The sequence below is a fragment of the Pseudochaenichthys georgianus genome, chromosome 7 (genome assembly GCF_902827115.2).
Source record: "Pseudochaenichthys georgianus chromosome 7, fPseGeo1.2, whole genome shotgun sequence".
NCBI classification, from domain to species: domain Eukaryota; kingdom Metazoa; phylum Chordata; class Actinopteri; order Perciformes; family Channichthyidae; genus Pseudochaenichthys; species Pseudochaenichthys georgianus.
The window spans coordinates 16,727,544-16,749,971 of record NC_047509.1 but is presented as its reverse complement, the minus strand read 5'-3'; the positions used below and the strand labels follow the sequence as shown (position 1 = coordinate 16,749,971).

General features: G+C 40.4%; 2 protein-coding genes across 2 annotated transcripts; both read right to left on the bottom strand.

Annotated features, from left to right (window-relative positions):
• Nucleotides 1–4,061: 4,061 nt before the first annotated feature.
• tnni1a (troponin I type 1a (skeletal, slow)) lies at nt 4,062–15,256 on the bottom strand. Its single transcript, XM_071203610.1, has 8 exons — nt 15,173–15,256; nt 6,472–6,503; nt 6,310–6,346; nt 6,158–6,199; nt 5,809–5,940; nt 5,453–5,542; nt 5,139–5,315; nt 4,062–4,651 (listed from the first exon to the last, which is right to left on the bottom strand). The coding sequence occupies exons 4-8, from the start codon at nt 6,164–6,166 to the stop codon at nt 4,550–4,552; spliced, it is 510 nt and encodes a 169-aa protein (XP_071059711.1). The 5' UTR covers nt 6,167–6,199; nt 6,310–6,346; nt 6,472–6,503; nt 15,173–15,256; the 3' UTR covers nt 4,062–4,549.
• Nucleotides 15,257–18,396: 3,140 nt separating this feature from the next.
• On the bottom strand, nt 18,397–20,780 carry phlda3 (pleckstrin homology-like domain, family A, member 3). Its single transcript, XM_034088141.1, has 2 exons — nt 20,069–20,780; nt 18,397–18,997 (listed from the first exon to the last, which is right to left on the bottom strand). Exon 1 carries the CDS (start codon nt 20,502–20,504, stop codon nt 20,079–20,081), a length of 426 nt encoding a protein of 141 aa, XP_033944032.1. The 5' UTR covers nt 20,505–20,780; the 3' UTR covers nt 18,397–18,997; nt 20,069–20,078.
• Nucleotides 20,781–22,428: the final 1,648 nt, after the last annotated feature.

Here is a 22,428-nt window from a genome sequence, read left to right as displayed (position 1 = left end):
TGTGTGTGTGTGTGTGTGTGTGTGTGTGTGTGTGTGTGTGTGTGTGTGTGTGTGTGTGTGTGTGTGTGTGTGTGTGTGTGTGTGTGTGTGTGTGTGTGTGTGTGTGTGTGTGTGTGTGTGTGTGTGTGTGTGTGCGTGCGTGTTTGAGGCCACACCTGTCCTCAGAGCCCATGCAGTCAGTGTTTCGGACTCTGACCTTTATACAGTCTATGACTGACCCAGGCTCGGATCAGTCCAACACACACACACACACACACACACACACACACACACACACACACACACACACACACACACACACACACACACACACACACACACACACACACACACACACACACACACACACACACACACACACACACACACACACACACACACACACACACACACACACCCTCCACCTCCTCTGGCTTTATGACCAAACCTGCACCTGCTATATTATGTGTACACCATATTAACACAATAAACAGGATGAGCTACAATCATAACTAGAGAATGCAATTCCTGAAGAAATTGCTAGTGGGAATGCTTTATGCTGAAAAGCTGACGCTAAACTGCTATGCTGAAATGTAATGTGTAAGAAGAAAGTGAAGAATTTAGATTGAAATGATACATGAACACTGGGGGCTTGAATGTGTAATGACGAGAGAAGAAAAGAAAGTAAAAAGGCTTGGAAAAGCAGCAGAATATTTGAACTGCAAACTTTTGATGACATCCCATAATACGCTTAGATGCGTTGATGGCTGCAACGTTACCAAACCTGTGAAGTTTTGGGCCGTTTGGAGCATTTTCACTGAAGTTATGAGAAAACTGTGATTCATGGTGAGCATTGTGTTGCCATGGCTATCTCAAAACTGTCCCGTAGATGTCTTCACGGCTGGACTGTTTAGCACACATGTGAAGTTTGACCACTTTTTGAACATTTTCATAGGAGTTATAGCGACATCGTCTTTTATGGCGAGGGAAACGGCATATGATGACACCCCATAATTGACGTAGAGCTGTTGAGGGCTGGACCGTTAACCATTATCTGAAGTCTGGTGCTCTGAGCATGTCAGTTGGAGTTATGACATCATCGTGTTCCATGACACAGGTGTTTATATTTGAGCTAACGATATGTCCAGAGATCAAAGGTTGCATGGTGATATAATAATAATAAAGAATGTTGTGCGTAGCATAACAGATAGTTGACAAAACCTTTGCGAGATCACGCAAAACCCCGTTGCAGTTTGTAGACGGTCCCTAAGCACTCCTCTCCCTCCTCAAGCTGCAGATTGTGACCAATTCTTGATGTTTAGCTCGGATGACGGCGCGTATCGAACTGTTCTGATAAAAACGACTCTTTATCTCGTTGTCTACCTTTCTATGATTGTAAAGTCATGTTGTTTGTATTTTTACAACGTTATGTTCATGAGTTATTGATCCGCGAAATTCGAAACTGTCAATAACTCAGCTCAGAGGGCCGTGCATGTCCCCTCGCTCTGAGTATTCTCTTGAGGTGTCTTTCACTTATGTGAAACCCGTGCCTATTGCCAAGCACTGATGTAATATCTTTATATTTAAGGCCAAGCTCAAAGTAAAATCGATGAACCGCTCCATTGTTGTGGTTTCTGTGTTGCCGTAGCAGCCGAACTGACCAGGAAGTACATTGAGCTAAATGAAAAGATATCGCAAAGGTTTTGCGATATCTCGATATCTTTTTTTTCAAATAATTTTTTTTTCCTTCTCCATGTCCCCTAGGGCAGTGTTTCTCAAACTTTTTCAGACCAAGGACCACTTAACCAATAAAAAAACACTCGCGGACCACCTAACTCCACACATATCCAAAAACACATCGTTTTTTACAAATTGCCTGAAAATTGTACAAACAAGTGGCAACATGTGTGATGAAGGTGTTTATCTGGGCTATATCATGCAATTGAAAGTGAAATTTAAGCTTGTTCCATTGCGGAGATATTCCCGCGAGAGTGCGGAAAACTCAAATTAATTAATTTATTTCAAATGTGAAATTTTACCAATATACTCACGGACCACTAGGGGGCGCTCACGGACCACCAGTGGTCCGCGGACCACACTTTGAGAAGCACTGCCCTAGGGGGCTCCATATGAATCAAACAAGCAACCTTGTATTTAAAAGATTAACTGACATAGCACGTGGTATATAAGTGGTGTGGCTGAGTACTTTAAAGGGTTCATGAATAGAGGGGACTTGAATGTGAAATAAGAACAAGAAAATAAAAGTCTAAATGCTTGAAAAAGCAGCAGAATATTTGAACGGAAAACTTTAGAACTAAAAGCATACGTCACCAATAATGTCTAAAATATGTGGAACATGTTGAAGTCAGTATGAAGTCTCCATCAGACGGAAAATAATAGGCTGAGACAGTCTGTTAAACTCCAGTGACCACGTCATTAGTCTGCTGCTCTAATTATGTCAATTGGAGTTATGACATCATCGTGTTCCATGACACAGGTGTTTATATTTGAGCTAACGACGTGTCCAGAGATCAAAGGTTTCCATGGTGATCAGTGAGAGGAAAGCATTTTCATTGTTCTGAATGAGAGATAAACCTGTTACATGTGAACGTTTTGTTGAAGAACCGTAACAGATATCGGTGAAATTTCAAAGCGTGAAGCATGTCAAGGAACTTAAGCATCTGAAGTGTACTTTTTGTGTACTTTCGGGTTAATAATGTGACCTTTTTGGCAGATTAACTAAAGGTGTGCGGCTGCTGTGGTGGGGAAAGTTGAGGCTGAACTTACAATGGAGTTTAATGGAGACATGTTGAAAGATGTTGTCACTTCATGCTCTCAAGAGGCATTTTGTTTAATTATTTTGCTTTATTTTTTTATCTTTCAAGCTACGAGATGTTTTCCTACGTTTGTCATGAGAAATTATGTCTCAGGAATGTAGAGTTTGGGAATTATGGCAGGTTTAAAAATAAAATATGAAGGCAAAATTCAATCTGTCCTCCACTCTAGCTGTGACATCACGCATTCTAAAATCTGAAGAAGGCCTCTTTACCAAGGTCTGAAAAATGTTTAATATCTCTAAAAGTAAGAATCAGATTTAAAGTTGTGTTACACGAATAATGTCAGAAAGATGTGTGACATTTTAAAGTTGGAATGAGGTTTCTGAGTGAAAGTATGAAGGAGCAGTTAGCAGTTGAAGAAGGAGCAGTTAGCAGTTGAAGTTGCAGGAAGATTGTTGAAGTCTGAACAGTTCTCCATTGACTTCCATGTTACAAATGGGATGTATTATGGGATGTATCTCTGGAATTATGAAAGTTATGAAGGATAAAAGAAATACCCATTGATTTCCGACAGAGCTGAACGTTTTGATGTTTGAACGGAGTTTCTGCGATGTTCAATGTGGGAGGAGAAGCAGCGCAAAATAACCCGGCGGAATAATAAATAATTTTGTGCGTAGCATAACAGATAGTTGGAATGCTGTGTCAGCATTCCCACTAAATTATAGATAACGTGTTGCTCTTGGTGGAATACAGATCCTTTGTTGGGGCTGCTTGGGCTAGTATGAACCTGCTTCACTCCTCTTTGGAAAAGGCTTAAAGCTCGGAACATTAAAATGCTATCTGACGGGGTTAGTTTACATGTCATCATGCATGCATCAGTGCTGTCTTTGTGTGTAGACTAAGGTGTGTGTTGCTGCAGTGCTCATAGAGAAACAAAAAATATTAAACGATACACGATTACTGCAGGCTCTTTGCATACAGCATGATAAGGCGATAATGACTAAAGCACCATTATGGAAGCACTTTCCAGGATGTGCTTTATGATCATGCAAAACAGACAGCGCCTAAAGATGACTGTTCAACGGGTTGCTGGTGTGGACAGCTACAGAAACATGCTCATCGGTAGAAATATGCTGTCTCAAAGAAGTCCCTCCGAAGTCAATTTCTTGGAGTCTGACTCATATTTCACTACATGTGCACTGTGCCATGAAAAGTCAGGGGATCTTCAAAGGAATTATAATTCATCTTAAACGGACAAGGAGACTATCACCTTGCAAGGGAGAAGATTCCCATAGTTGTATTTTATTAAGGAAGCCATTGTTCATTGTGCACACATTTACACTGGAAATATTATTTGTTTACAGTTCATTAATCTATAGCCTTCACTTACAGCTTTTCACCAAGCAAGATCATCAAAGCTGCAGGTTTATTTGGCCATTGTATTAATGGCTATACAAAATGTTGACAATAGTATCCACATCTGCATCTAAAGATACAAGCAGCCTTTTTTAACTTACAAATATGCAGGAGATCTGGGAATGAACTAAGCTTTTAAATCTTTGGGGTACAAGTTCAATACCAGTTATGAGAAAAATCACAAATAATTGCACATGGCACATAGTTACATGTATTTTAACACCTTATTACTGAACATCAAACAGTTAAGGAAAGTGTGGAAAATCTTTCAGGGAGCATTAACTAAATAAGCATACACTAAATGAAAAGCATTAAAGAGAAATGCATAATCTGCAATATACTGGATATATAATTGATTCAGATGCCGTCTGGGTTCACTAAGCAGGACCCTTAGCAGCATCAAACATCTTCTTCCTTCCCTCCATCCCTGACATGGCCTCCACATTCTTCCTCCAGTCGCTGTCCTCTACTGGCCTCTTCTGTAGACAGATTACATTAGATTGTTAGAGACTGTGAGTTAGAGCAGGGTCAGGAAATCTTCTCATCATTGTTGAGTCTAAGCCTTTGAGGCCTATGTTGTCACCTGGAAATCCCCTGAGATTACTGTGGTAGTATAACTGGTTTACATCACCTAATTCACTCAGAGACACACATATCCATGCAGGCACACACACAGAAACACACCAGCACTGGGTAATCTGCACAAGTACACACACACACCCTGACCATGGAGCAGAACTGTTCCCAGAAGCTACTCTTCTGTGCACAATGGCATCATTGTCTTATCGTACCTCCTCTCACACATGGTTGCCGCCCTGCACTGGCCTACTGCTCCGTATCTCAAACACACCCTTTACACACACATGAACACACTTTTAAGGTGTTCAATGGCACTTTCTGTGCTGACATCATATGTATCAGAAACAGTAAGATGCCTTGTATGCTTTTGTTTCCCTCTGCACACACCTTCTCAGTGTCCTCTTTCTTCACAGATTTGAGGTTAGCCCGGAGGTCCATGGAGACTTTGTGCTTAGAGCCCAGCAGCGAGCGAAGGATGGCGTCAGCAGACACCCGAACACGGCGAAGACTAGGTCTCTTGAATTTCCCCCTGAGGTCCAAAACCTTGAGGTTCAGGTCTTTGATCTGAACCAAGAACAAATAATTGAAAGGTAATTACAGTTAGTACTTTAGGATTTTCACATGTTTACAGTTCTGCTAAATTATATGATTTCCAGTTCTGCCCAAAGCACATGGAAATGGGAAGAAGAAGTGATGTGTACCTCCCGTTTGTTGAGCGTCACTTTGGCTTCAATGTCGTATCGCTCCTCATCCACCACATCTATTTTGGCATGGAGATCTCTGCAGAGTTCCTGTACTTATACACACATAAAACAACCAACGTTCAAAATATGTTTTATATGAAAGTGGCCACCACCGCAACCAGACACCAGTTTTAGTTGCAGGATATCATCTTTTTTTACGTGTATTGGTGTTTGAAGATCTGTAGAGGAAGCAGCTTTGTAAGTGAATCAGTCTTTATCGGCTTTTACTGGATTTGAATTATGAAAGAGCCAGTGGAGGGAGTAAAGAATGAAAATGGATGTGGGAGAATTTGTGGAATTTGCTGACAAGTCACCTGTAGCTGTCCGAGGCTCAGGCCGCTGGTGTTCAGCGGAGGAGCTCTCTCTGACAGATAGTTCTGTTTCTCCTCCTCTTTGACAACAACTTCCTGTTCCAATTCCTCCTTGGCCTTTGCCACCATCATACTCTGCACAAATAGGAATCAACATACAGTATGGTTCTGTCATACAGACTCCTCTAACATTTTCCCTGCTAAAGCACATCAGCACATCATGTTTTGAAACATTTAGGACTTTCAGCACATACTCTGGATATTCAGATTTATTTGTTACATTCGAAAATTGCAACTCTGCTGCTCCCTTGTGGTCAAACACATGTATTACTTGATCTCTGATCCCTCTTACCTTGAGCATCAACTTCCTTGAAGCGGAGATCTTCGGCTTCCTCTAGATAGGGGGTATTTCAGGACATTGCAAATTAAAATGTTAAATATTCACTTGCAGCTTAAAATGTCATTGACTGAATTGTTTCTAGTAGTTTTAGCATTCAGAAATACTTAGATAGTTGGTGATACAACTGGTCTTACCTCTTGTCTGTAAAAGAAAATGGGAAAATAATTAAAGTGAAAGTTAAAACCAAAGATTAATCCTTAACCAAGCTCAGAAATATTTGTTTTGTAATTGTGTCTAAAATAAGACCATAAAGCCTGATTACTCACACGTGCTCAGGCATCCTGCTGATGAGATCTCACTGAAGGGGAGACAGATGAGATTAGAACACACACACACACACACACACACACACACACACACACACACACACACACACACACACACACACACACACACACACACACACACACACACACACACACACACACACACACACACACACACACACACACACACACACACACACACACACACACACACACACACACACACACACACACCACACACACACACACACACACACACACACACACACACACACACACACACACACACACACACACACACACACACACACCATGTATGCATCACTTCAGGGGACATTACATTGACTTACATGCATTTCCTAGAGACTTATCCTAACCTTAACCATAACCAACACATGCCTAACCCTAACCCTTAGCCTAACCCTAACCCTAATCCTAAACCTAACCAAGTCTTCACCCTAAAATTAATGATCCCCCTCATGGGGACCTCCAATTTGTCCCCATAAGGGAAGCGAGTCCAACCCAGTCTCACAAAAAAACGTGTAATAACTACGTTGGTCCACAACGTAGGACGTAGTATTTCTACGAAAACGCCTCTGAAATTGTAAAATGCCTACGTTTTTTTTCATCATTCATTCCAATGGCTGGCATCTATGTCACGTGATCTTCACATTTCTCCCTGCAGAAAAAAAAAAACATGGCCGAACTTCGTTTTATTCTCGGTGTAAAATGCCTATTTAAAGTTACTTTGGCCATTAAAATGCGTTTTGATGTCATTTAATGCGAGAAATATGAGTTGTTATTTCAGATTATGTGTGCAGTGGATGTACATGATCTTTAGTTTGCTAGTTATTACGAAGATTACTTCAGGAAATGGTGTCTATACAACGTTTTCATTGTTACCAAGGTGGTTGCTAGGGACGCTGCTATCGATATTATTTCTGTTATGTTGTGTAACTGTTTAATGGTGTTATCTTTATTGCTACCCCCTTCCCCGTCAAAGTATAGTGTTGGTCCACAGCGCAAACGTATTAGTTTAACAAAATCCGCATCTAAAATGGTGCAGAAACGTTATTTTCCCCTGTACAATTCCAGTCTCACATCTCACAGCACATCGTCATTAACAAATACCGGAAACAGACCGAAAACACTTTATTCCGAGTGTGCTTGCTTTTCTCTTTGAAAGTCATCACATAACAGCATTGTAATACACGGTTCGGCTGCATTACATATTACATATCTGCCGTAGTTCTGTATTTATAGAGCCCTGATGAGAAGACCTCTAGACAAACATGAGGAACTGCCGCCAACACTGGAAACGTGACGTGGATCATAAATATATCAACCATTAAACAACATCTTACATTTCTTTTCACACAATGCGTCTCCTTGCAGTATCAACACTAATTCGGCTGACTTTTATATAGAGAGGCGAAGTCACGCCCATCTACTTCCGGCCCATGGGACCCCGGAAGCGAAAAATTAACATTGAATTCAATGGAGAGAGAACACGTATCTTTTGATCCCGTTTGAATTGTGCCACGAACTACACATATGATGTTTCTCAATCTTAAACAATAAGTTCCATGTCAAAAAAGTCACATTTTGTCGTAAAACTGTTGAAATATAAGACTATGAAAAATACGCGACTACAAAGATTACAAATCCCAAATCCCATTCTGGCTCGCGTAAGTGATGTCACAGGCGATAATTCTCCAAGTGGTTGCGACTCGTAATTAAAGCGAAGAAGAAGAAGAAGAAGATCTCATAACCGATTTATTCCCTCCAATAAGAGATTGCTAAAAATAAATGCACTTTTACAAGATGCATGTGTGCTTTGTACCAGGTTGTAATCACATAAGTGATCAAACCACTTGCTCGTTCTATCGATTGCCGTCTGATGAAAGGACCAGGAGTCGCCGGATCAGACATATCAGGTAATGCACATGTTGTGCATGGAACATATAGTCAAGTTACCTACCTAGCTAGTAGCGACGAGTAGCGAGCACGTTAGTTAGCATTACATTACTTAGCCTTGTCATTTTTAGTAGCCTTACCATGAAGTTATTATTTTATTACATGAAGTAAGAGTAAGAGTAGATGGTAAGTATTTCGTGAAACATTTGAAGAGTAGCCTATACTGCGCCATGAACCGGGTGCTAAGGAAGCAGTCAGGGAGAGTCGAAGGCAGGCAGGGAGCTTTGCATGACAGATTCTTCTGGACGTGTTTCATTGTGATGACAGTAAGGGTGAGTCAATCTGTTTGTTGGAAAGACAGTAGTTGAGTGATTACTGAGAGAAAATTATTAGAAGGGATAATTATTCAAAGTGTTACTGTTGTGTTACTTTAAAGTGTTGTTACTGACCTTTTTCTCTTTTATTTCCTTTCCCTCACCTGTAACTGCTGAGACCCTGAGGAACATGCACACTGACCTGCTCTGGCAACCTGATTTCCACTGTAGGTAATAGTATTTGGTTATGGTATATTATTTATATACTTCAAAGGCACAATGCACCCCCCAGAGACACACATGTATTGAGTGTGATATTGTGCATAGGTCAAGTGAAATCATCTTTACACACTAGAAAACTGTAGGAGCGGCAACTTGTTTTGAAGTTGATCTGTTTTCTTTATTCTTCTCTCTTCCCAGCTCCATCCATCACCGTGCTCTGTTCCTGCAGGTCCTGCTTGCTAATCATTATGCTCATATGTTTTCACACAATTACAAATAAAGTCAATGTATTGTATGACATGAAGTTGTGCTTCATTCGGAGTCAATAATACATTCATTCTGCCTTCATCCATTCTGCCTTCAACTGCACAATGACTGTGGACTGCACCGACATCCATGTAGCTGCCCCCAGTAAGATGAACCAAGCAAAGAGGGTCACTATCATGCCCAAGGACATCCAGCTGCATCCGCGGAGAGAGGGCTTAGACTGACCCGAGACCAGCACACCCAAACACAACGGCTCTTTTAAGAGCCACCTACAGTTTCAAAGAGTTGCAATCCTACGTTATTATAATGATTAAACTGGTTCATGTGTCACTTAGTTTACTGAACCGTGATGAATGAAAGAAATTAGTGAGGTAGTGGTTTACTGAAGTTACAAAGACATTAATATATGAGTGACAGGTCAGTGTAAACACAAGCTTCTGTCAATTATGGATCATTCAAACTATATACAAATAATATGTAATAAAGTTCTAAAATAAGTATTCGGTATATTCCTTGATAGCTTTTGGAGAAGGTTGTTTTTAAGTTTACTAAAAATCTATCATTTCAACTGTTTCACTTTATAAAAATGAACAGGTGAGTAGAGCATCATTGAGTTTCTTATTCTGTCAGTAAATTATCCAAATGAAATGTTTATCATTATTTTAGTCACAAGTTGATTGTACCTTTTTAATAATGACCTTACATGGTCGGCAAAGTTAAATTAACTTCAATCAAATCTGTTCTGAGAAAAAACTAATACATGTTTAAAGATAGGAACTTGCCATCCCACTGAATAACAGTCCGTAGAGATTTAAAGGCGTAGTTGTAGTTCAGTCCAACGTTTCATTTGGATTAATTTCTCCAACAGTCAACTATTTTCATAAAGAATATATATATTTTTCAAAGTCAACTTTATTGTCAATCTTACTCAGTTTGTGTTTATAGACAGAGAGATCAAAAAGACGTTTCCAACAATCCCAAATACGAAAAATTAAATTATACAATTTACAGATATGTAATGTATACAAATATATATATCCTATATACACCATCATGTATAATGATGGTGTATGATGTAGAAGGAAGTGTGGTAGATAACAAGTAAATATAGAGTTACATACAGATCCATGTTACAGCAAAAGATGGAATAACTAAGAAGCACGCAGTATAATAATAATTACATGCAACAATTAAATAACTGCTCAGCATCTCCACCACAATCCCAATCTGCTGTGTCCTGTTTTCCTCCCCTCTGCATAACACCCCATCACACATACGGAACACAACGCAGAGTCTGAGGGTGTTAAGAGTATGTTTATTTAAATGTCCTCCTCTCTACTGGCCAACACAGGGAGCATATGCTGGGTGTAGAATTGTTCCAGGAGGAGGAGATTTCCATGCCATGCAGGGTCTTTGGGGATGAGGATGATGATCGCCTCCTTCGTGGTCCACACAACAAAGTAGCAGAGACTCCGGTCTGTGATGTGCAGCTGTCCTTGGACCTGGTGCCAGTATGGGTGATTCTCCTTGAGAATGTATGACCCACCCTCCTCACGGAGACAGAAGGATGGTAACTGGACTGCCTCCGCGATGGTCATGTTCATGTCACCAAAATCCTTGAATCTACACACAGCAAATAAACTCAAATGACACAACGAGATGTAAAAGGAGATCACACATACAGTATAGACTATATAAAACTGTCCGCTTCAATCTGAAGAGCAACTAAAACAAAACACGGGAGTGTACCTTGTTCTTGTGAACACTAATGTTATCCACAGCATACACAGAGACCACGAAGTTCTTAAGGAGAAAACTAGTTACTAAAACAAAACACGTTAGTGTACCTTGTTAGCTAATGTTAGCTAGCTGACATTAACGTTACACATTGCACTCATATTACTCACCGAAACCTTGTAAAGCCGGTCCCGCTGCTCTTACAGAACCGACTAACTCCCCTTTCGTGTATGTACAGCTCTCAACGTGTCCAGACTTGTAGTCACCTCGTTTTATACTTTTATTCTCATTCTGAAAGAAACAGGTGAAATTTGCTAACGTGACGGCCGTCTTTGTGATGGTGACGCGTATTGTGCGAGACGAGAGACCTGTAGTTCACTCAGCGGTTTCACACAAAAAAATGTGTAACTTCACAGTTTTACGACACATTTTTATTTTTTTGACTTGCAAAATATTCTTTTAAATTGACAAACATCATATGTGTCATTCGTGGCACAATTCAAACGGGATCAAAAGATAACCTTTCTCTCTCCATTGACTTCAATGTATAATTTTACGCTTCCGGGGTCCCATGGAGGCTCCCGGAAAGGGAGGGACTTCGCCTCTCTATTTGATCCAATTGGTAGATAGGCTGTATTTACACCATAAAGGTGCACAGCTGATATAAAGGGACACCTAGTGGTTAAAGCATGTTATTGAATTTCATTATTTTTATTATTAGATATTAATAGAATCCCTATAAAGTATATTCATTACTCGTTATTCTCTACTAATAGTTAATTAAAGACTGTATATAATGACTATTTTGCACATCCCTTTCAAGATTTCAAGATTTTCTAAGGTTTATTGACATATCATATAGGCCTACACAACTATAGTGTAGTTCTGCACTGAATGAAAAACTTGGGTTGCAGGTTCCTCAATAGTGCATTACAAGACATCTATCAATATGTGTGCATACCTCCAGCAATGTTAACTATGTTGAAGCACTTATTTTAACTGATATTATACATAATGTATTATACTCTTATAAGATGTATGTAGATAGTATAAGAAATGTACAGAATATGACAATGTAATGGTGGAGGTACACATATTGAAAGATGTCTTGTGATGCACTGTTGAGGAACCTGTGACCAAAGTTTTTCATCTCCGACCTTGTCAGGTATTGAACAATCAATAAATAAAGAACACAGAATTATTAAATATAAAACACAGAATTTGTGTGATTATACTAAATGATTTACAAATAAACACCACTGCATATTTACAACTATACACATGCTGATGTAACGCAAATGTTTCCAACTTGGGATCAATAAAGTATATCTTATCTTAAGATGATCGATGGCTACTGCCATATTTGCACAATGTGCCTCTGAACCTTGACAAGTGCATGTTTCAGGCTCATCAATGAACAACAGAAGGGGTCATAAACACCCGTTCAAATCCAGTTTTGGACAGTCTGCCGTGGTTCCATCCCATTTCAAGTGCTGTTCGACGCTCGGCACACTCTCCAATCACAGAGCTTGAGGACTATCACGGGGTTTGTCAAGCGAAGCGGAGAGAATACTTACTTCCGGGTGTAATATTCTGTAAAGCAAATGAGCTGCTCCGACCCTCGGTCCTGACGGACTCCAACTTGTGTTTATTAATCAAACAAATAAATAAACACAAGGATAATTATGTGTTATTGTTGAGTAAATGGAGAATTGCACAGGGGAAAATAACATATCTATCGTGGTGATTGACATTATTCACCCACGGATCTATGGGTTAGGGTATTGTTCTGCACAGACATTTTAGTGAGCCGGACTTCCTGTCTCCGCCGGTCTTCGCTTCCCGGGCATGAAGCTGTTTACATGTGTTTTGAGATGCTAAATAAAAGTCTAGCTTGTACCTTTGATTCCCCGCCTCCGACTCCCATCTCTCGGCACCACACTATGCCACAATTTTAGATGCGGATTTTGTTAAACTAATACGTTTGCACTGTGGACCAACACTATACATTGACGGGGAAGGGGGTAGCAATAAAGATAACACCATTTTACCCAACATAACAGAAATAATATCGATAGCAGCGTCCCTAGCAACCACCTTGGTAACAATGAAAACGTTGTAAAGACACAATTTCTTGAAGTAATCTTCGTAATAACGAGCAAACTAAAGATCATGTACATCCACTGCACACATAATCTGAAATAACAACTCATATTTCTCGCATCAAATGACATCAAAGGGCATTTTAATCGCCAAACTAACCTTAAAATAGGCATTTTCCACCGAGAATAAAACGAATGTCGGCCATGTTTTTTTTTTCTGCAGGGAGAAATGTGAAGATCACGTGACATAGACGCCAGCCATTGGAATGAATGGTGAAAATAAACGTAGGCATTTTACAATTTCAGAGGCGTTTCCGTAGAAATACTACGTCCTACGTTGTAGACCAACGTAGTTATTACACGTTTTTTTATGAGACTGGGTTGCGAGTCCCCACACGTGACTGTGTAAACAGATTTGGTCCCCACAAGTATAGTAATGCTAGACCACACATACACACACACCCACACCCACCCACACACACACACACACACACACACACACACACACACACACACACACACACACACACACGCACGCACGCACGCACACACACACACACACACACTCACGATGAACAGTTGTCAATGTTTGTTCATCAGCCTTTGGAGATAATTTTCCATTAGCACTCTGTCTTCATGTGAAGTATGTTGAAATGTAAGTAAGCTGTCAGCAGGCTAATCATACTAAACTACACACTGACTTCTACTCTACACTTTATTGTGTGACCTCCCCTTTTCATGTTTCACAAAACTAATTGCTGCATGTTTCAGAACAATTATAGTCACAGTCAGCCAAGGGTTTCTTGTAGAGTTGCATTGGAGAAAGATTGACGAGTAGTTCAGGACTAATTTACTAATTAGAAAAATATATATATATTACAGTTACAAATTAAAACAAATACATTAATATTGAGTCAACTGTAACACCTGAACACCGCATGTTGAGAATATGAACGCTGATTAGAAATCAGGCAAAATTAAACAGTTTGGTTAAAGATAGTAGATAGATAAAATCAATATTTTAAAGTTATTGATATACATAAGCGAAGAGTGTTGGCTAAAAAGAATACGCTAAAAGTAAGGGTTAAATATTAGGTAAAGATATAAGACACAAGTTTACAAACAATAGGTCCAACCAATGGATCCACTAAACAAGGGGAAAGGTTAAAATAAGGTAAAATGTAGGTTAAATGAAAGAAATAGCAGCAGCACATCCGACCAAAACGATGGGAACTACTAATCCCGGCATCAAGCTTAAAGTGTAGTATTAATGCTATAGCTTTACCGCTTCTGATACTTATATCCACCTCAACACAATTTCTTTGTGGTGCATGAAACATTCAATAAACTTGACTAGGATCAAGACTTATTGTTGAACAGTCTTTCAAATTAATTTAGATAGTTTGGCTTGTGAAATATTGTCTACAGAGGGTAAAATATATTGAGAGGACACTGCTCCAGCGGATTAGGAAAATTCCAGACTGATAGCGATCCTCATCCATCTCTCCCGTCTCTCATCCCCATCTTTCTACTCGGGATTATCTCAGAGAGAGGAATTTAGAGTGGCCTGTCTCCCCAAATAGACTAGGGGACATCTGATGGACAGCTGTGGAGGCTGATTGTGCTTTGGGGTGCCCAGCCCGGATCAGGGATTAACTGCCAGTAACTCGTGGAAGAGCCTCTGTGGTGCAGCCAACTTGGCAATGCAAAGAAAAACACGCCCAAAATGCTCTGAAAAATTCTAGTAAGCATCAGATTTGAACAGAGAGTCTACAGATATAAATGGACCTGTTTCTGTTATTTCAATTCATAATTGTTCTGGCTAATGCACTTATTGGTTAGATGCAGCCTCAGCCAAAAGGATGAAGACAAGCAACATCAACGTTATAGCAATCTACCAATATCCCTGTTTACTTTATTTGCATGTATTCCTGTTTACTGATCTTCCTGCTAGACTAGACTTCCATTGCATAAACCATTAAACGAAACTTGAAAGTGTTGACATTTTCTACAGGTAAATGGTTGTACCACACATACAATGGCCATCCATTAAGTCTGTGTACCATTCATGCACAGAAGGAAATAAAAGACTTAAAAACACACCTGAAAAGCTTTACAGAATGCACTATCAATGGAACTTACCTGTGTCAGAAGCGGGAGAGAGAAAGATGCGACGGCAGCAGAGGCAGAACTCAGATAAGAGATGAAGCCAAATATTTGGTGTCCCTCTATTTAACTGCACCCCTCACTCTCTCTTTCTGTTTTGTTAGTGGAGGCTATAATTAGTAAACCCCATCTCTCTTACTGTCTAATCTCGCTGTTTCCATTTGTCTCTCACAGATTCATTGTTAACCCGGGCCCAGCAGTTACAGCCTGGAGATTTGACATTTGCACGACACAAGAGTGATGAAGCCAACTCAGATCAGGAGCTAAAGGTAGACGTTTTAATGACAAAGATTGTCTGGAAGCGGAATTGACACTGAATAAGGTCGGGCAAAAAGCGTACACAATAAGGATTTCAATTAGAGGCTTTAGAAGAAAGTGACCCCTGTGCTATGGAATATTAGGTGTCGTTTTTGTTGTTATACAGTACTTTTAGCCACAGTAGCGGCTACTGTGAATATTAACTTTGGTCTGCTGGTTCACCGAATTTGTGCTTTCTGTAATATCTCCACAGCTATTTCAAGGAGCGCCATGACATTTTGTACAGACATTCTAATCCCCATTACTTTTTCCACTGGCCCCAACATATTTTTGTTGTTTAGTAAAATGCCTTGGCATCTATTTGTGGATTGGCATTGAAGTTTGCACAGACATGCATGATTCCCAGATGATTAATCACAAAAATGTGATGATAACATGACTTTGGCTCTAGCACCATGGTGATGTTGTTTTTTCTGGTTTTGAGTCAAATGCCTTTACCCCCGCAGGATGAATTCTTATAACATTTATGACCCCCTGATAATCAGATTACATTTTGACTTTGTCCAATACTTTGGTTTATAAATAAATACCTGCAATATTAAAGACACTCCCCATCAGCCTCAGCTGTTCACATTGTTAATTAGCGCTAATTAGCAAATGTTAGCACACTAACACATTAAACTAAGATGGCCAGTATGGCAAATATACTGCCTGCTAAACATGAGCATGTTAACATTGTTATGTGAGCATGTCAGCACATTAGCATTTAGCTGTTGCATTGCTGGGCCCTGTACTGCAGCCTCCCAGAGCTGCTGGCATGGCTGTTGACTCTAAACCTCGAAGGACAGATCAAAATGCTAGACATGCTTGCAGGGAGGCCATTGGCAACATTTGCCTGATGTTGACAGACTCTCTTGACAGACAAAATGAAACTTCAGTGCAACATCTGTAATCCAAATGGAAACAAAAGGGTAGCTGCAGCTGGTTCAAAATACAAAAAATGGGGTCCCTGGCAGGTGAAAGCACCTGAATTTCAGTTTGGTAGTTTTCTGATTTTGTAACACGTGTGTTTACAAGCGTTATGCTTGTGTAGGCCTACATAGAGGTAGAACAGACCAAACTAAATGCTCATGATTTATCTAAAAGTAAAATTCACAAATTAAATCAAATTGAATGTTAAATCATAATTTGACTGATACCATTAAAAAGGCTGATAAGATCGTAACATCCACACATGAATATAGTTTGATATTTCAATGCCATTGTGGTGGATTTATTCATTTGTTTGGGTTTTTAGTTCAAGGGCGTAGCCTATGGCCACTTTGTGATGTTTTCCTACTTCAATTGTGCTAGACATGTCATGATAGCTTTCCATATTTTAGTGTGGGGCAGTGAACAATTTCCATATCCATATTTGTTGCATCTATACAATAAGAGACACACAGATCAGGGTTCAACAAAGTCCAATAACCTTATAAGAAAAGAAAAAGGAAGATGCATTTCACACTGTGTTATGGTATGTAAGGTTTATACAGTATCTTGTAAAGTATGTGTCAGTGGATTGAAGGGAATACAACTTAAAGTATAACATACAAACATATTAGATACACATGACAGAAAATATCAATAAAAAAAGCAGCGACCTGCACATGAGAAACACACAATCCCCAATCAACAGTGTGTAGAACGATTTTTTTCTCATGGCAGGATAAAGACAGACCTCTAGTGGTTTAACACTCACACAGCAGCTTAATTTGGTAGAGCCTGAGAAAAAACTGGTAAACATTTTTGAAGTTGTATTTTGGGCCTTGTTTAAGAAGTATGCGCACACACACCTTCCTCTTTTACAAGGACTGATCAAATTACTTTTCTTTTTGACTTAATGTCTCTCCTTTTCCGACTAATACTCATCCAACTCTAGATAAGCTCATGTTCTAGGACTTTGTTTATAAAAATTGCAGGTCAATGTCTGTGTGTTTATCAGCAGAGAAGACCAGACACCCTGGATAAAAAGTTATGATGTTTAGAGAGGGCATTCCACTGAGGAGTGTGAGCACACACTCTGAAGGACTGGACTTTAAGGACACATTGCACATAACCACTACCTCACACTCTTCCATAGATCTCCTTCAAATAAAGTAACACACACACACACACACACACACACACACACACACACACACACACACACACACACACACACACACACACACACACACACACACACACACCACACACACACACACACACACACACACACACACACACACACACACACACACACACACACACACACACACACACACACACACACACACACACACACACACACACACACATATGCACAGACCAATGATCCATCACTGGGTGTATCCTTGCAGTGCTCCTGGTCCCTTTGCTGACTCATACCGTGTGGCTAGCTCTGGGGTTTTCCACAGTAATGCGAGAAGTCGCTACACAATCAAACCTTTATTCCCGACCTGCACAGAGCCCCAGAGCCACACACAACTCACAAACACACTGCTATACGAACAATATATACTAGGCCTCGCTAATGAGAGTCTGCTGATGCTAAATGTTCTGCTGGGTGTGCACATAAGACTTCTGTAGGTGACTACGTATGTGTGGGTGGATGTTTGTGTGCACATGCCTCAGGCTCACTGTGCTTCTCATTAGTCCTCCATACTGTTTTGAACAAAAGGTGTCCTGACTTCAGCACACACACAAGACAGCACTGTCCCAGAGTGTGTGTTTGTGTCTGGGGAATGGGGATGTGTGTTTTTTTCCAGAGGCTTTAACAGCAAGGTTACACCACAACTGGAAACAGATGAGCTTAGCAATTAATGTTGTGGACCTCAAATAAATTGCAGCTGACTGTTTAGCTCTCGTAATGTTCTTGTGTAGAGAACTGAAGCATTGTTTAAAAATAGAAGACTTCAGGATTACAGACACAAATGTATTTAATCTTTTTAAGATTATATGGTATGGCTTCAGCAAATATATAGAATACAATGTGCAATGAATATAAGCAAAATATTTGTACTTCATGTTCAACTTAAGAAATAGCATGCAGATCTGTTCAGTCTATAACAAACAGTTTCAAAGCCAGTAACTCAGCGATATGTTTCTATCGAAAGCAACACTGAAAAAATAAAGTGACTCCTTTTTCAACAACGTTGGAAAACATTGGCAAATGATGTCCAAAATGGAAGATATTTGGAAACATCAAGGCACAAGGGCAAAAAGTGTCCCAGCTACACAGTTTCTGTCTGCCATCTTTTCCTTAGGCAGGACCTCAGTCAATGAGGTTTTTTCAATGCTTACAATATATCAAATTCCTAGGCTTTGTAAGACAGCGTGAATATGCACATTTAAGAAGACTAGAAGAGTGTCTGTGACGGCAGTTCCTGGTCCTTTAATCCACATTCACTGATGGCAGTATTGTACATCCCATCATGCCTTGCACCACAGGATCAATCAGATGGATCTGGTATTTTCGACCATTCTCAACGCTGATTGGTTCACTACCATGACGTAGAAAGGCTGGAGGAAAAGAGAAAAGTGTATTTTAATATTTAATTCTAACTTTATATATCTGACACAGGGGCAACAGCTGATGGTGTTCTTCAAAGAGTATTTGTAGTGAGTTATGTTGCACTGTTACCACGGCTACTGAGTTAATTTGGGCACTTGACTACTGCAGCTCTCTTAAGAAATCATCGCTGTGGATTCCTGGACTGTGAGCTCATAGTTCAGACTTACACACTCAGTTCATGAACATTTTAGATTTTCCGTCACTAGTTTCAGTAAATAACGCTGTTGTCATGTCATGGCACTCCCTGTGTTCTACATGCGGAAAAGCTGTACAAAAATGTATGGGGTGCTAACCTCTGATCGCCCCATATGTCCATTTGTTTTAAATTAGTTACAAAAAAACAAGAGAAGGCAGTTCTTGTGTGTATGTGTGGGTGCATGTGTGTGTGTGTGTTTAAAAATACTTGGCTGCCTAGTGAGGGAGAGGCAGGCAGATGTTATTTTGGTGAGGCTCAGATTGCATCGTTATTATGTCCTGAAGTGAGAGTGGGTTTGTGTCCTAAGACGACTGTGGTGCAGTATGGCTGTTGACCAGACTGATGCGTCTTCAAATCTGCAGTGGAACATATAAACACTAAAGTGGTACTTGTAAATAACCTTTAACTTAGGGCTTGAGTACTGCTCAGCCATGTGGCACCTCATTACCCAAGAGTGGGGGTGTTTTCATTCCATTCAATCACTGCACCACCTTGTTTGTTTATAGCACCCCTTCAACCACAGGATGGAAAACATATTGGTGATGTCAGCGGCTGCACTGAAAGTGGACTTTTTGGGGGTTATGGTGGCAAATTGGTAAACACTGTATTTTGTGAAATGTATCTTGTTGTGTTTAGGTGATTCTTTGATTTGTTTTTTTTACTGCCAATCTCAGTGACACAACGTTGATGAACCTAAGGCAATTCAGATTTTGGAGATTGTGGTGCCCCACCCCCCCCAAAAGACAATCCTTGTTTATTGTAATGAATAGAATAACCAATTATTGGCTACGTTTGATTATATCACCACCCGATTAAGGCTTACCGTTACCAGCTCAGAGCTCCTCATCCTCCCCAGTGCTGCCCAGGTGTGCTGTGGACAGGTGCCTGTTCCTCCCTGTCTGCACGGCCTGCAGGTTCTTATAGCGCACCAGAGCCAAAGCGATCTCCGCGTTCCACGCCGTGCCCTCCTGAGGACATCGAAAGTCTATCTCCTTCCCTGTGGCCATGACCACGGTGAAATACACCAGCCCTCGCTTGTATTCCACGCAGTCCACCGTGGCCATGCGCTCAAAGCGGAGCTCCTTGGCTCTGGAGCTCCATGCCGAGCTACGAGCATCCCCCCCTCCGCCTCCTCTGCAGTTGTGCAGCCGCAGCCCTTCCTCGGTGAGCACGCAGCGCTTCTTCTTCCACAGCTGGAGGAGCCCGCTGCTGCGCTTCTCCAGCAGCTCGTCTCGCATCACTTTGGCCGGGAGCGACATGGCCACACTGAGGCGAAGTCTTCAGACAGAGCCGGAACACAGTAGCCTGCTCAGGAGTGATGCGGCTCAAGATTTACCCACATTCACATCCGTTACTTTGTCGGTGTCAGGTGTCCCCCAGGAAAACGTATCGTTTTAGCTACGACATTAATATGAATAGCCAATACAGTTTATCTTATAGTCCGCATATAAATACAATCCAAGCCCCACTGACAACTCTTCATGGAGGTTGGTAGGCTGGTCTGCCTGGATATGTTTGAACATGCCCGGCTCCACTGTGGACCTTCCCCGCCTCCTCGTGGTGACGGCAGGAGGAGATCCTGTGTGTGTGTGTGTGTGTGTGTGTGTGTGTGTGTGTGTGTGTGTGTGTGTGTGTGTGTGTGTGTGTGTGTGTGTGTGTGTGTGCGTGCGTGCGTGCGTGCGTGCGTGCGTGTGTGAAATACATGATTTGCTTCACATTTATGATACTATTTATATTTATCATTCCAAGTTCCAAATAGTGTTTATGATGAGCTGATCTTGTGTCTCTTTTAGAGCTGGAATGTGAGTGGGAGGCTTAAGATGTCAGATGTTGTAATATGTGAGTGCGTGAGAAAGAAACAAAACTTTAGAAAGACATTTCTTTGAGCAGATACAGAATGAGACAAATGGATGACGAATCAGCCAATTATTAATCTTTTTTTGAAAGTTAGTTTAGTGTAGGCCTACTTGCAACAAACTTTTGAAAATATTCCAGTTCTGGTATATTTTGCATATGTTGTATTATACATTGTAAACTTGTATACATCCTAAAATAATGGTAGGTGTGTGAAACCAACCACAACAAACTGAATGTGATTATTACATTTAAATTGACCTAGTGTAGAAACTGGTTACATTTTTCACAACAAATGTGAAAGCCCTGCTGATTCCTCTAAGGTTTAATTAGCTCACCTAATAAAATTGTTGTCATTCTTGACAATGACATCCTTTACGGTAACTGGGCCTCAAATATGACAAGTGAGCCTTGTGGGTGGAGTCCAGCTCAAATTCCTCTCAACTTTATACGATACTGGACTCTTCCCATGATGTGTCACTGTGATGTTATGAGAGGAATGGATACAATGAACATGTGACACACACACACACACACACACACACACACACACACACACACACACACACACACACACACACACACACACACACACACACACACACACACACACACACACACACACACACACACACACACACACACACACACACACACACACACACACACACACACACACACACACACTTTGGGCCCCATGACAATATATCACATTGGGCCCCACCACCAGGCACTGGCCACGCCAACCAAGCACAATTGCTGTAACCACACCTCCAGAACCCAACCGACTCATTTATGCTTTAAATAACTACCTGTACAGGCTTGCATCCATCTAGTAGTCCAATACTAACTGCACAATATTTACTGACACTGAGCTGTGAAAATATAACACTGTGCAGACGTGCAACATTCTGCTGCAGTATAATTCACTATTTGATATAAGACTAACATTCCTGACAATAGATCTCAATAGTCATCTTTTATGGTGTAAATGCATTTTTAATAACATTTTTGAATGGAACATTCTCAACATGAATGCATAAATCCAAATAAACATAACTTAAATATACATGACCTCTTAAATTAAAATAAAGTGAACATTAACACCAATATTATCATTTATAAAATGCTATAACAAAAAAAAATAACATAAGATTTTTTCATTAAATATACATACCAACTACAAAATAAGCGGGTATTAAAGTGTAAATGGACAACAAAACGGAAATGGAAATGAAAAGGCCTGATGGTGGTGCTAAATCAGAGCCATATTACCTGTTCTCAGTCTTTTTCTCATCATGCATCTTCTGTGTGATCCAATATTGTTAC

Coding starts and splice junctions, on each gene's coding strand:
- tnni1a (XM_071203610.1), bottom strand. Junction 5,543..5,808: donor TGAGCCTCGGACAGCTACAG/GTGACTTGTCAG, acceptor GTATAAGTACAG/GAACTCTGCAGAGATCTCCA. Junction 4,652..5,138: donor AGAAAGAGGACACTGAGAAG/GTGTGTGCAGAG, acceptor ATCTGTCTACAG/AAGAGGCCAGTAGAGGACAG.
- phlda3 (XM_034088141.1), bottom strand. CDS start 20,504: ATGTCGCTCCCGGCCAAAGTGATGCGAGACGAGCTGCTGGAGAAGCGC.